The sequence below is a fragment of the Mustela nivalis genome (assembly GCF_964662115.1).
Source record: "Mustela nivalis genome assembly, chromosome: 7".
NCBI classification, from domain to species: domain Eukaryota; kingdom Metazoa; phylum Chordata; class Mammalia; order Carnivora; family Mustelidae; genus Mustela; species Mustela nivalis.
Window position 1 is genome coordinate 76173642 of NC_139026.1, and position 13610 is coordinate 76187251.

The 13610-nt window shown below is 36.3% G+C and overlaps 1 protein-coding gene across 8 annotated transcripts in view; it reads left to right on the forward strand.

Annotated features, from left to right (window-relative positions):
* Positions 1 to 13610, forward strand: part of DNM1L (dynamin 1 like) — a 50833-nt gene that overhangs the window by 11900 nt on the left and 25323 nt on the right. For 4 of the 8 annotated variants that reach the window (XM_082738631.1, XM_082738632.1, XM_082738635.1 and 1 more), the window contains exons 2-5: positions 8134 to 8281; positions 11325 to 11363; positions 12984 to 13030; positions 13426 to 13497. In XM_082738631.1, the coding sequence (XP_082594757.1) occupies positions 8134 to 8281; positions 11325 to 11363; positions 12984 to 13030; positions 13426 to 13497 (306 nt within the window). The remainder of the gene's footprint in view (positions 1 to 8133; positions 8282 to 11324; positions 11364 to 12983; positions 13031 to 13425; positions 13498 to 13610) is intronic. The other 4 variants (XM_082738633.1, XM_082738634.1, XM_082738637.1 and 1 more) reach the window with 1 other exon arrangement.

Here is a 13610-nt window from a genome sequence, read left to right on the forward strand (position 1 = left end):
TGGTATGTTGTATTCCATACTTTTTTTTTCAAGGTTTTATTTATTCATCTGACCTCTGTCAGATGAATAAATAAAAAGTAGGAGAGAGGCAGAAAGGCAGGCAGAGAGAGAAGGGGAAGCAGGCTCCCCGCTGAGCAGAGAGCCTGATGTGAGCCAGCATCCCGGGTTCATGACCCGAGCCAAAGGCAGAGGCTTTAACCTACTGAGCCACCCAGGTGCCCCTGTTTTATTCCATACTTTAGCTCAGTTTTTAGTGTATCTTTAGGTCTGAAGTGAGTTTCTTGTAGGCGTTACATAAACGAGTCTTTTTCTTTTTTTAATCCATTTCACTGCCATCTGTCTTTTGGTTGGTGGAGCATTTAGTTGATTTACATTTAAGATAATTATTGATAGGTGTGTACTTTTTGCCATTTTGTTCATAGTTTTTTGTTTTTGTAGTTCTTCTCTGTTCCTTTTCTTTTCTCTTTCTCTCTTCCTATTTATTGATGACTTTCTGTAGTGTTATGCTTGATTATCTTTTTATTTTCAGGTTTGTAGTTACCATGAGATTCATATGTAGGGTCCTAAGTATATAGCAGTCTGTATTAAGTTGATGGTCATTTAAATTTGAACACATTCATAAAAAACTTTTTTAGTTCCTCCTCCATGTTTTATGTATATGTTGTTAAATTTTACATCTTTTTTTCTTCGTAATTTTCTTATTTCTAATTACGCCCCCCCTCCTTATAGAAGTCACTTTACAGTTTTTGTAAGGCCAGTTTAGTGGCAATGAACTTTTTAAATTTTTGTTTGAGAAACTGTTTTTTTATCTCTCCAGTTCTGAATGATAACCTTGCCGGATATAGTATTTTTGGTTGTAGATTTTTTTTTCCTTTTAGCCCTTTGAATATATCATGCCACTCTCTTCTGGCTGCAAAGTTTTTCCTAAAAATCAGCTGATAGCCTTGTGAGGTTTTCCTTCTATGAAACTTTTTTCCTCTCCTGCTTTTTAAATTCTCTCTTTATCTAACTTTTGCTATTTATATTATGTTGTCTTGGTGTGGGCCTCTTGGGTTCATCTTGTTTGCAGCTCTTTGTGCTTCCTGAACTTGAATGTCTGTTTCCTTCCCTTGGTCAGGAAAGTTTTTAGCTATTATTTCTTTATATTGTTCTGCCCCTTTCCCCCTTCTCTTCTGGGACCCCTGTAATGTGAATGTTAATTCACTTGATGTTGTCCAAGGATCCCTTAGCCTAATTCTCATCTTGAAAAATTCTTTTTTTCTTTTTGTTCTTCAGCTTGGAGGCTTTCCATTACCCTGTTTTCCAAACTGCTAATCCAGTCTTTCGTATCCTCTTATGTGCTGTTGATTCTCTCTAGTGTATTTTCCATTTTAGTTAATATGTTCTTCAAATTTGATTACATCTTTTTAGCATTTACTACCTCCTTTTTTTTTTTAATTTTTTATAAACATATATTTTTATCCCCAGGGGTACAGGTCTGTGAATCACCAGGTTTACACACTTCACAGCACTCACCAAAGCACATACCCTCCCCAATGTCCATAATCCCACCCCCTTCTCCCAAACCCCCTCCCCCCAGCAACCCTCAGTTTGTTTTGTGAGATTAAGAGTCACTTATGGTTTGTCTCCCTCCCAATTCCATCTTGTTTCATTGATTTTTCTTCTCCCCACTTAAGCCCCCATGTTGCATCACCACTTCCTCATATCAGGGAGATCATATGATAGTTGTCTTTCTCTGCTTGACTTATTTCGCTAAGCATGATACGCTCTAGTTCCATCCATGTTGTCGCAAATGGCAAGATTTCATTTCTTTTGATGGCTGCATAGTATTCCATTGTGTATATATACCACATCTTCTTGATCCATTCATCTGTTGATGGATATCTAGGTTCTTTCCATAGTTTGGCTATTGTGGACATTGCTGCTATAAACATTCGGGTGCACGTGCCCCTTTGGATCACTATGTTTGTATCTTTAGGGTAAATACCTAGTAGTGCAATTGCTGGGTCATAGGGCAGTTCTATTTTCAACATTTTGAGGAACCTCCATGCTGTTTTCCAGAGTGGTTGCATCAGCTTGCATTCCCACCAACAGTGTAGGAGGGTTCCCCTTTCTCCGCATCCTCGCCAGCATCTGTCATTTCCTGACTTGTTGATTTTAGCCATTCTGACTGGTGTGAGGTGATATCTCATTGTGGTTTTGATTTGTATTTCCCTGATGGAGCACTTTTTCATGTGTCTGTTGGCCATCTGGATGTCTTCTTTGCAGAAATGTCTGTTCATGTCCTCTGCCCATTTCTTGATTGGATTATTTGTTCTTTGGGTGTTGAGTTTGCTAAGTTCTTTATAGATTCTGGACACTAGTCCTTTATCTGATACGTCGTTTGCAAATATCTTCTCCCATTCTGTCAGTTGTCTTTTCATTTACTAACTCTTTATTGAAGGTTTCATTGAGTTCTCCCACTCTTCTCTGCAGTCTGGTGAACATCTTTATGATCATTATTTTATTTTACTTTTAAAGATTTTATTTTTTTATTAATTATTAATATTTATTATTTGACAGAGGGAGTTAGGGAGCACAAGTATGGGGAGTGGGAGAGAGAAAAGCAGGCTCCCCTCTGAGCAGGAAGCCTGATGTGGAGCTCAATCCCAAGACCCTTGAATGATGACCCAAGCTGAAGGCAGTTGCTTAACAACTGAGCAACCCAGGTGCCCCTGTGATTGTTATTTTAAACTCTTTATCAGGCATATTGCTTATCTCTGTTTCATTTAGTTTTTTTTTTTTCTGAGGTTTTGTTCTGTTTTGTTTGGAGCATATTCTTTGGTCTCCCATTTTGCTTGACTTTAATTATTTGTTTCCATGAATTGGGTGGGACAGCTACTTCTTTTAAACTTGAAGTGTGGTCTTGGGTATAATCATTTCCTGTGTAGACTCTGTGTGCTTGGTGACTTTGGCTGACTGGAGCAGTTTCTGGAGTGGGGCCCTGGGGCACTCTGTGCTGGGGTCTCCCTGGTGAAATGGCCAGCAAGGAATTGGGCATCGGCCTGGTGATCCAGGGGCCTTCTACTCGGAGGGTACTCTGGCAGCACAGTTGAAGATGAAGGGCGTGCAATGTTGGGGGTCCCAGGTCTTTCCCTACAGAGGGCACCCTGGTAGGGCAGCTAAAGCTGAAGTGGATATGAGCTGGTCCTTGGGTTCTCCATACAGAGGGCGCCCTAGCAGGATTGCTGAAGCTAAAGTGGTTACAAGCTGGTATGTCTGGAGGTATTTAGTGCTGGGGTGCCCTGGCAGGGTGACTAGAGCCAAGGCTTGGTGGGCCAGGGTGTCCTGGAGCACCTTGTGCAGAGGGTGCCCTGTTAGGGTGACTGCAGATAAGATGTGGTGCAAGCCAGGGGATCTGGAGTGCTATATTCAGGGGACTCCTTGGTGGGGTGGCTGGAACTGAGGCAGCATGGGCCAGGGGTTCTTGGGGTGCTCCATGCAGGGGGTCCCTTGGCAGAGTGGCTGGATCCAGGCAGGTGTGAGCCAGGTAGTCCTAGAGTACTCTGTGCCAGGGGTGTGCCCTTGCAAGTGATGTGGGCCTGTGGTGTTCTGGGGTACTTGGTGCCTGTGTCACCTTGACATGACAGCTGGAGCTGTAGTGAGTGCTGACCAAGGGTGTTTTGGTTTGTGCCACACTGGTGCTGTCTCGATGGCATGGCTATAGCTGATGTGGGCTAGAGACCCAGTACTCTCTGAGGTGGTAGATTGGCTCTGGCACCTGGAACTCTGTTCCCAAATGCACTATCAAGGTGAAAGGTTAATGTAAACTGTGGCACTTGCCAGCTCCTCCAATCTGGAGAGAGTCCCAGTAGTTCCCCCACTATTTGGTGGTTGTGTGGCTGGATCTTTTATATACTAATTGCTTTAATATTATTTCTTAAGTAATTAATTTTTAAATTTCTTACCACTAGATACAATGTTAGCTGTGACTTTATTGTAGATATTTTTTATTAAGCTAAGAAAATTTCTTTCTATTCCTAGTTTACTGAGAATTTTTTTTTTTAACGATTTTACCCATTTTTATTTGAGAGAGCGAGAGAGATAGCAAGAGATACAGAATGAGCAAGGAGGAAAGGGAGAATCCGGTACCCAACTGAGCAGGGAGCCCTCTGTGAGGCTCGACTCCAGGACCCTGGGATCATGACCCAAGCCAAAGGCAGTTGCCTAACTGACAAAGCCACCCAGGTGCCCCTACTAATTGCTTTATAGACCACAGTTTTTTGTTTGTTTGTTTGTTTTATGTTTTTCCTCTGTGCCCCTTCATACTATTCCTCCCTACTGCAGTTCACAGTGTTGGGGGTAGAGGTTCCTTTCCTTATGGTGTCTGGTTTCTTCATCTCTCTTGCCATTTTCTGTGTGGCCTCTCTGTATTTTGTGGTGTAGAAGCTACTCAGACAGAAGTGCTGTATAATTAGGTATAGATTTGGTGTGTGTGTGGAGGAGGTGAGTTCAGCATCTTAAATTGCTATCTTGGATGGGACTCTTGTTTATTGTCACTTTTTAAATTTATGGTTCTTAATTGTGGTTTTATTATATCTCCTTGATGATTAACAAGTTGGAGCATCTTAACTTTTCTCTTGTCCTTTTGTGGTTCTGGTTTTGTGAATTTCTGTTCCTATCTCAGCTCATTCTTTTTTTTTTTTTTAATTTTTTTATTTTTATCTATTGGACAGATGGAGATCACAAGTAGGTGAGAAGCAGGCAGAGAGAGAGGAGGAAGCAGGCTCCTTGCTGAGCAGAGAGCCTGATGCGGGACTCGATCCCAGGACCCTGGGATCATGATCTGAGCTGAAGGCAGAGGCTTTAACCCACTGAGCCACCCAGGCATTCCTCAGCTCATTATTTTCTGTTAGCTTATTCATCTTTTTTCTTACTGATTTGTAGAAGTTGTTTTTGCATTTTACTTACCAGTACTTTGTCAGTAATAAGAATCACAAATATTTTCCTCTTAATTTTTTTTGTATGAGTAAAAGAAATTACACTTTTACTTTAGATGAATTATCAGTTTTTTTTCTCTAGTTTTTACATTTTATGTATTAGGGAGTCAGGAAGGTATACCTTAATATTCTCTAGTACTTTTTAAACTTTGTAATTCATTTGGAAATTTTTCTCCTTTGTTTTTTTTCACAGCTTTATTGAGATGTTGTTTATATACCATAAAGTTCACCCACTTGAACTATATAATCAGTGTTTTTTAGCATGTCTGTAGAGTTGTGCAACCATCACCGTAATCTAGTTTTCGGTATTTCATCATTCTAAAAAGAAACCTTGTATCCATTAGAGGTCCCTCCCCATTTCCCTCCATCCCCAGTGCTTGGTAGCCACTTAATCCACTTTCTTGCCTATTCTGGACATTTCATATAAACAGGATTAAATATTTTTCTGATGACTTCTTTCATTTAGCATAATGTTTTTGAGGTTCATCCATGTTGTAGCATGTGTCAGCACTTTATTTCTTTTCATGACTGAATAATGTAAAAAAATGTATAATACTAAGCATTATACATGTGGGGCTTAATCGCAGGAGTCTGAGATCATGAACAGAGCTGAAAGTGAGAGTTGGACATTAAAAATAAGGGTAAGAAATAGTTGTTGGGGCGCCTGGGTGGCTCAGTGGGTTAAGCTGCTGCCTTTGGCTCAGGTCATGATCTCAGGGTCCTGGCATCAAGTCCCGCATTGGGCTCTCTGCTCAGCAGGGAGCCTGCTTCCTTCTCTCTCTCTCTGCCTGCCTCTTAGTGTACTTGTAATTTCTCTCTGTCAAATAAATAAATAAAATTAAAAAAATAAAAAAAAATAAGGGTAAGAAATAGTTGTAAAACAAATTTGGCAGAAGCTAACATTGAAAAGAGGCAGAGAAGATCCAACATATGTATAATGGGAGTGCTGCGCACCCCCCCCCCAATAAAGCTAGTAGGGGAACAGATACTAAAAATTTAGCTGAATTAAAAACAGATTTGGAATTCCGTTTTGAAAAAGCACAACACATACCTGAGAACACTTACACGGAAAGATCAACCTTGAGATATAACGTAGTCTAGTAAATTATTGGACTTTAAAGGAAAAATAAAAAGCCCTCAGACATGTAGGCAAGAATTCACGAAGTCTCTTAGAAGGAAAATCAGATTTTTGCCATATCTTTCAAAAGTAACTGTTCAGGAGAGAAAATAATATTTATGAGAAGACTTATGAGAGAAGACACAATTTATTGTGGAAATTTTATGTCTTAAGATATTCAAGAGTGTATGAACCCAAGATTTTATATATAATCATTCTGATTTTCAGGTATAAAAGTCCCAAAGTGTTACATATATGTTAGAATTTGAAGAATATTGCTTCTATTAGCCCTCCTGAGGAACCTACTGAGAACATGCTTCAGAGAATCAAAATGACTATGTATTATTTGTTAATTTGCTGTCCTTTAATATTGTATCTATGTTAAGTTTCCTGAGTGTTCTCATTGGATATGATTATATAGAAGAATGCCCTTGTGAATGTTCTTAGAGATAGATATGCTGCAAATATTTAGGAATGAAGTGTCATGAGATATATATATCTAGATATATTTATGAGATTTATATCTATATCATAGATATATTGATATATCTATATTTATATCATAGATATATCTATATCTATATCTATATATAATTCTCAAAGAGAACAAGAAGTGGATGTGTGAAATAGACATAAACAGACATAAAGCAAATGTCAAAAATTAATTGGTGCATCTTTGTTAAGATATGAAACTCCACTGTTAATATTCTCAAAACTCTTGTGGCTTTGAAATTTTCAAAATAAAAAGGGGAAATATTCAAAACAGAAAATGAAATGCAAGGATAAACAGTTTTATAAAACTAATAAGAAACATAAAATGCCAGCATTTGAACAATCACTGAAAAATACAGAAGGCCTTTAAACAAAATGATCCTTGACTTTAGTAATTAAGGAATGTAAATTTAAATGAGTTGTCACTGTTCATCTATCAAAGTAGCAAAGGTTAAGGAAAGTGATAATTCCAGTGCTGTTGGGGGTGCAGCAAATTGCATGGGAAGTATAGCTTGGTTCCTGCCATTCCGTGTGTAGTCTGACAGTATGTGAATACTTAAAATCTCTGTGCTCTTTAATCATAGCCATTTCATTTAATGTATAAAACTGATAATATGTGAGTAATGTTATGTGTATAAAGCATGTGCACTGCAGTGTTCTTAATAGCAAAAACCACTTAAATGTCCAAGTCAATGTTTAGCTTTACAAACAGTAGAATACTACTTAACTTTTAAATGCAGAAATTAGTATATTGATAGGGAATATTATCCATGATTGCTACATTAAAAATAAAAGCAGGTTATAAAACTACCCCATTTAAATTAATATGGTCTCATAGGCATAATGTTACATACCAGTATTATACAGGTTTTGAAAACCTGGTTGGGAGAGTATCGAAAAAGGTGGGAAAATTTTAGGAGAGTGGGACTTTATTTTTTAAATTTTGCCCGAGGGGGGGGTGTCGTGGGACTTTATTTATTTATTTTTAAAGATTTTATTTATTTGATAGAGAGAGAAATAGCAAGAGAGGGAATACAAGCAGGGGGAAGCGGGAGAGGGAGAAGCAGGCTTCCTGCTGAGCAGAGAGCCCGATGTGCAGCTTGATTCCAGAGCCCTGGGATCATGACCTGAGCGGAAGGCAATGCTTAATGACTGAGCCACCCAGGCGCCCTGAGAGTGGAATTTTAATATTCTCTTTTTTTAATTATAAAGAAATAAAGCTCATATAATAGAAAATGTAACTGAACTTTAATTTTATTTAAACATTTTTGCAATAATTTTTCCTTTAATTTCTTTGTATGGTGCTTTGTTAGTATAGTTTTATTGAGTTATAAAAAAAATCTGTAGGAGGACACCTGTTGGCTCAGTTGGTTAAGCATCTGCCTTGGCTTGGGTCATGATCCCAGCGTCCTGGAATTGAGCTTTGTGTGGGCTCTCTGCTTAGCGGGGAACCTGCTTTTCCTTCTCCCTTTGCCTGCCTGCTCCCCCACCCCCTAACACTCTCTGTGGAGAAACTAATTTTGCTCTTGTGTATTTTGTTTTCAGAGCAGTGGAAAGAGCTCAGTGCTAGAAAGCCTAGTGGGGAGGGACCTGCTTCCCAGAGGCACTGGTATTGTTACCCGGAGACCTCTCATTCTGCAACTAGTCCATGTTTCACCTGAAGATAAGCGAAAAACAACGGGAGAAGAAAATGGTAAATTTTAGAATTGAAATAAAAATTGTTTAAAAATTATTCATTTTTGCTTGAAAAATTTGCTTAAAAATACATGAATTGATTAGACAAATCAGTGGCTATAACAAAAGCAGGAGTCCTGTAAAGAGAAGTAGAATGCATCATTTCTCTTGTGAAAAAAGCGTTAAGTTTTGTTTTTTTGAGGACCGTGAGTAGATTTGTTTGGAATAGTACCTTTTTGGTAATTCCCCTTATTAGTAAGCTGTCATTAATGCTTAGGGAGGATTTAGTGAGGTACTGGGTAAATAGGAATCAATTATTTTAAAGAAAAAGTTTTTGTGTCTTTTGGAGTGTTTTAATAATAAGTAACTTTTTTTCCCTAGTGTTTAAAACAATGTTTTTATATTTTAACTTTGAATTAGAAACTTAATCTAGGTTTTAGCTCAGAGATTTTAAATACAATTAAAACGACTTTGCTTTTTCAGTATAGCAGTGTTATCTCACCTTCCCTTTTCTGGTCTTACCATGTACTTGCTAATTTTGAATCTTTTGCCCTTTAAGCTAATAAAATATTATTTTTAGAAAGAGTTTGGTTATTTTATTTTATTTCTTTTTTGCAATCTTTCTCTTGCCAAGCCTTGCCTGCATAGCACATACTATTCTGATTTTTCAGATCCACCCATTCCTGCAGTAGTAAATGTGGAATATTAAGATAAGAAAATATACACTGTCCTTTATTGCAGTCCTTCTTTGGTTAAACTGAAAATATTTTGAGAAATGCTAGGTCTATAAATGGATATTAAATTGCTTATTAAGAATATGTCCTATTTATATCGGTGAGGTTGGAATGTTTGATGCAAATAATATATTTTATCTTCAGTTTGTAGCTCAGACTTTCTGTCTTATTTATAAAACTGTAAAATGCTCTAATGAATACATTTGCAGTACTGTACCATGTTTGTTGCTTTTCTGCAGAGATCTGTTACAATGCACTTTCATTCTATTTCTTAGATTCTGATCTAAGAAGGGATGATAGTATTGATGAAATTGAAGTTACTTTAATTCGTATTTTATTTTTCCATTTTTATAGGAGTGTTGGTGATGATAGCCTGATTTTTTTTTTTAAGGAAGTAAAAAAAACCCTATTGTGATGTAGAAAGTTAATCACTGAAGCAGGTTAATGAAGTTGTAGGTGTTAACAAGTAATATTTTTGGATAAATTGCCAGAGGACATGTAAGAGCCTCTTAATTATATTAGTTAGTGTATTGATATATTATTTATCACTTTGCATTTCTGTAATATTTCTGTATTATTGAAATTTAGAGCCTTGAACTTAGTCGTTTTGTAGTAACCTATGGTTCAGTTCAGCTTTATATATATAGAATAACACTTAAAATTTCATTCCCACTAAGTTATGTCTTCACATCAACCAAATACCTTAAGCTTTAAGGAACCATATGGCATTAATTAGGTCTCTTTCTTTTAACTTTTTATTTTTTTCAGTCACCATGAAAAGGGCAGATGATAGATATCATGCCTTTCAGAAACTGTTGGCAGAGCTGGGCAGTGTTTTGAGAAAAGGGTGTACATTTCAGCTACAGAAGTGTCAGTTCCTCAGTATCTCTGCTTGTATGTTCACTGTATTTTGTTGGATGTGTCTCTTCTTGGTGGTGGTCAGCAAATCTGCATATCTTAACTTCTCTCTATATATTTTCAAAGCTTAGTGCTTATATTTTACATAAAACGTAAAACCTCATTTAAAATGACAACTCAGCTACCCATAACACAAAAGAGATTAAATAAGTTTTGAGTATTAAATTTCATATGTCCTATTAATAACTAGCATAGTTCCATAGTGTCTCACCAGAGTCTCTTTATCCTCAATATGAACAGTCTACCTTATCATAAATCATTGTAACCCAGAGAAAATCAGAAACAATGAAGCAGATAAACAGTTAGCCACAAGAGTATGAACTTCCTCCAGTCTGATAACCAGAGAGGAGAGAGGGAGGAAAACATAACCAGATGGAAAATTCAAAAAAGAAAAAATCAGTCTCTAACCATTTTGTATAGAGATTTATAGCCTCAGAGGGCTTTGCTATATGAGAGAGGCCTACATTATCAATAATAGGTTTGTTTAAGAGCAGTGTGTTTTAGGATGACATGGAGTAGTATAACCCATTTTAGATACAGCTCCATCAAAACTGACTAAAATAAAGTATTTTAATGTTTAATAAGCAGCATTTAGTTATCAGGAAATTTTATTCTATGTTGAGTCCTTCATTCTGCCAACCAGATAGGATAATTGAGGTGTCAGTGTATTAAATTTCTTAGCCTGCATCCCCTATTGCCAATGTAAAAGAATTTTCTGAAAAAAATCTTACAAAAACATATTCATGCTATTTTAGAGTAAGATGGTGGTTTTGTTTGAACTTTGAACTTCATGATTATTTTTCATATATTTTAAGAAATAAATCAAGCTCTCCTCAGATTTCTTTTTAGGCAAAATCCAGAAGTAGCATGCTGATTAAAGACCAAAATTGTTTGTGTTCTTTTAAATCCAGTTTATATTTCAAAGAACATAATAATCCCTTACATAGCTCAATCTTTGTGAATAGGGTAAATACTTGTATATATTTACTTTCGAGGTGTTGAAAGATGTATTGGGTATGCTTTGTAGCTTTTTTTGTACCAGGCCATTTATCTTCTCTCATAGTCATAGAAAGCAAGTATATCAAATATTTAAGGCAAAATTTTGAAGAGTGAATTAATCTTAATCCAGATGTGTTAGAACTAGAAACCAGAGGTAACACAATTAGTTGTAATGGAAAATAACAGTAAGTTATGACACATAGTATGCTTCATTTATATCACTTAAAATCTCTACATCCCTTTAATTATAATTAATTGTAGTGGGATTACAGTTGTAAAGTTTGAATAATTGAATGCTCTGTGCATTTGAAATGTGTTCAGGTTTCTGCACATTTGAGTTTTTAAAAAGGTTTAAAATATTAGGGATAAGCACTAAACTTCTCATTCTGTACTGTTTCTCTTTAACTACAGACCCTGCTACATGGAAAAACTCAAGACACCTTTCTAAAGGTTTCCTTTATCCATTTGTTTTTGACCCTTCTTTTTCTAGTATGCCTGCATGTGTGCTTATGTACTCTTACAGGCTGTGTGCATTATTTTTCTTCCATTTTTATTTGCTTATCTACATTGATTGCAGGTGGTTCTTGTTACCTCTTGGCATTGCATCAGAATACAGGCTTTTTTTGGTGGTGAATGTAATTTATTTTATTTTTATTTTTAAGAACATGCTTGTTAAGCCAGGCCTCTTGTATATGATAAGGTAAATTAAAAGCACCCCTTTGGTATGTAGTACTTGCCTCTGTGAGTTCTGTTCACCTAGATTACTCCTGTCCTCCAATGAGACTTCTTGGAAGAAGGTACTAAGCTTCAAGTAGGTGAGCATTTTACTTGCAAAAAGGATCCAGTTTTATTTGCCTTATTTCCACCAAAGAAATAAGTTTTTCTTCAATATTTATTTGAAAATCTTTTAGTCATTTTTATTTTGATTTCAGTGGCTGATAATGCATTATTCATAAACTCATTAAGACATTTAAAACTCTAAATTTGGTGAAAGCAAAATAACTGTGCTTAGGGAAGGCAGTTAGGTTAGCTTTGTACAATTAAACACGTCTAGTTTCTTTGAGAAAACCAGAATAAAACTTGCTCGCCAAGATTTAGACCACTTGAAACAGGGCCTACAGTGAATATATTTTCCTTTTTTTTCAGCAAGTGCAGGAAGAACAGACCTATTACTGGAAAACTTCATGGAGAGTAGCATCTCTACAATAGTTATGCTAGAGTCCTCTGTCCCACCATCCTTCCCAACACACACTCATTTCATTTCTTTCTAACGTTCACTTCCAAGGGGGGAACATTTACCTTTGAAAATGCATATGAATCACAGAATGCACTACTGACGGAGCTCTTTAAAGGAATACCAAGTTGTAACTTACAGGTAGCCAGCAGGAAACCAAATTTTAAAAAAGTGGATTTAATAGCTATTTCATTCACATATTACAAACTTTGACCTTATGTGTGTAAACCTATTATGTGTGCTTTTCGCATTACTCAGTAGGATTTAGTTTTTCTTTTAGCCATTTGCTTGAGTTACTTTCATTATATTAACTGCTTATGTGTAAGATACTTAAAAACAAAGCATATACTTTTGCTATGATATAGTTACATACAAAATATGAAGTGAACAATTTTATTTGTAGGATCTAGATTTCAAAAGGAAGACCTGTGAGTAACTGAAAATAGTCACTGCTTGAAATACAGGATACAGTTTTTTTTTTTTTTTTTTTAGATTTTATTTATTTATTTGATAGAGAGAAATCACAAGTAGATGGAGAGGCAGGCAGAGAGAGAGAGAGGGAAGCAGGCCCCCCGCTGAGCAGAGAGCCCGATGCGGGACTCGATCCCAGGACCCTGAGATCACGACCTGAGCCGAAGGCAGCGGCCTAACCCACTGAGCCACCCAGGCGCCCCAGGATACAGTTTTTAAAATATGAAAGTACAATTTAGTAGATCTTAAAATACTGCTTGTCAGTGGCAAAATAGAAACAAGTGATAATTATGTTGCCTTTTTGAACTCCTGAGATAAAAAGGTAGTTCCCATAGTTTCCAATAAATGGAGTTTTTCTTTTTCAGGGGTTGAAGCAGAAGAATGGGGTAAATTTCTTCACACCAAAAATAAGGTAATTGATCACACAAGAATATTATGAGGAAAAAACATTTTTGAAAAATTTACAAGTACTTGGTAATTTAGTTCCTTATCATTGGTGGTGTGGTATATTACCTTGAAGCCACTGCTCCTTGTAAATTTTCCCTTAGTAACATTTCTAACCATAGCAGTTTATTTGGAAAACACATTAAGTTGAGCTTTATTGTAATTTGGAAATTAACTTTTGTGGGATCAGGCAGCTTTGAAAAACTCATATAAAACTCCTTGGCTCAGAAAATATGTGTTTATGTTAGAATTTACTAATTCTCTGAAGCAGACTCATAGACTTCTTTGAAATTTATTAACCCCTCACTTAAAAACTGTTGAGCTTGCTATGAGTGTTGTGCTTTTTGTTTCAATAATTTCTAGCTTTACACGGATTTTGATGAAATTCGACAAGAAATTGAAAATGAAACAGAAAGGATTTCAGGAAATAATAAGGTAGGCATCTTTTAGAGTTGGAACATATAAATGTCAGTAAATATATCATTGAGATTCTTCTTTTTTGTTTGTTTTTTTAATATTTTATTTATTTATTTGACAGAGACACAGCG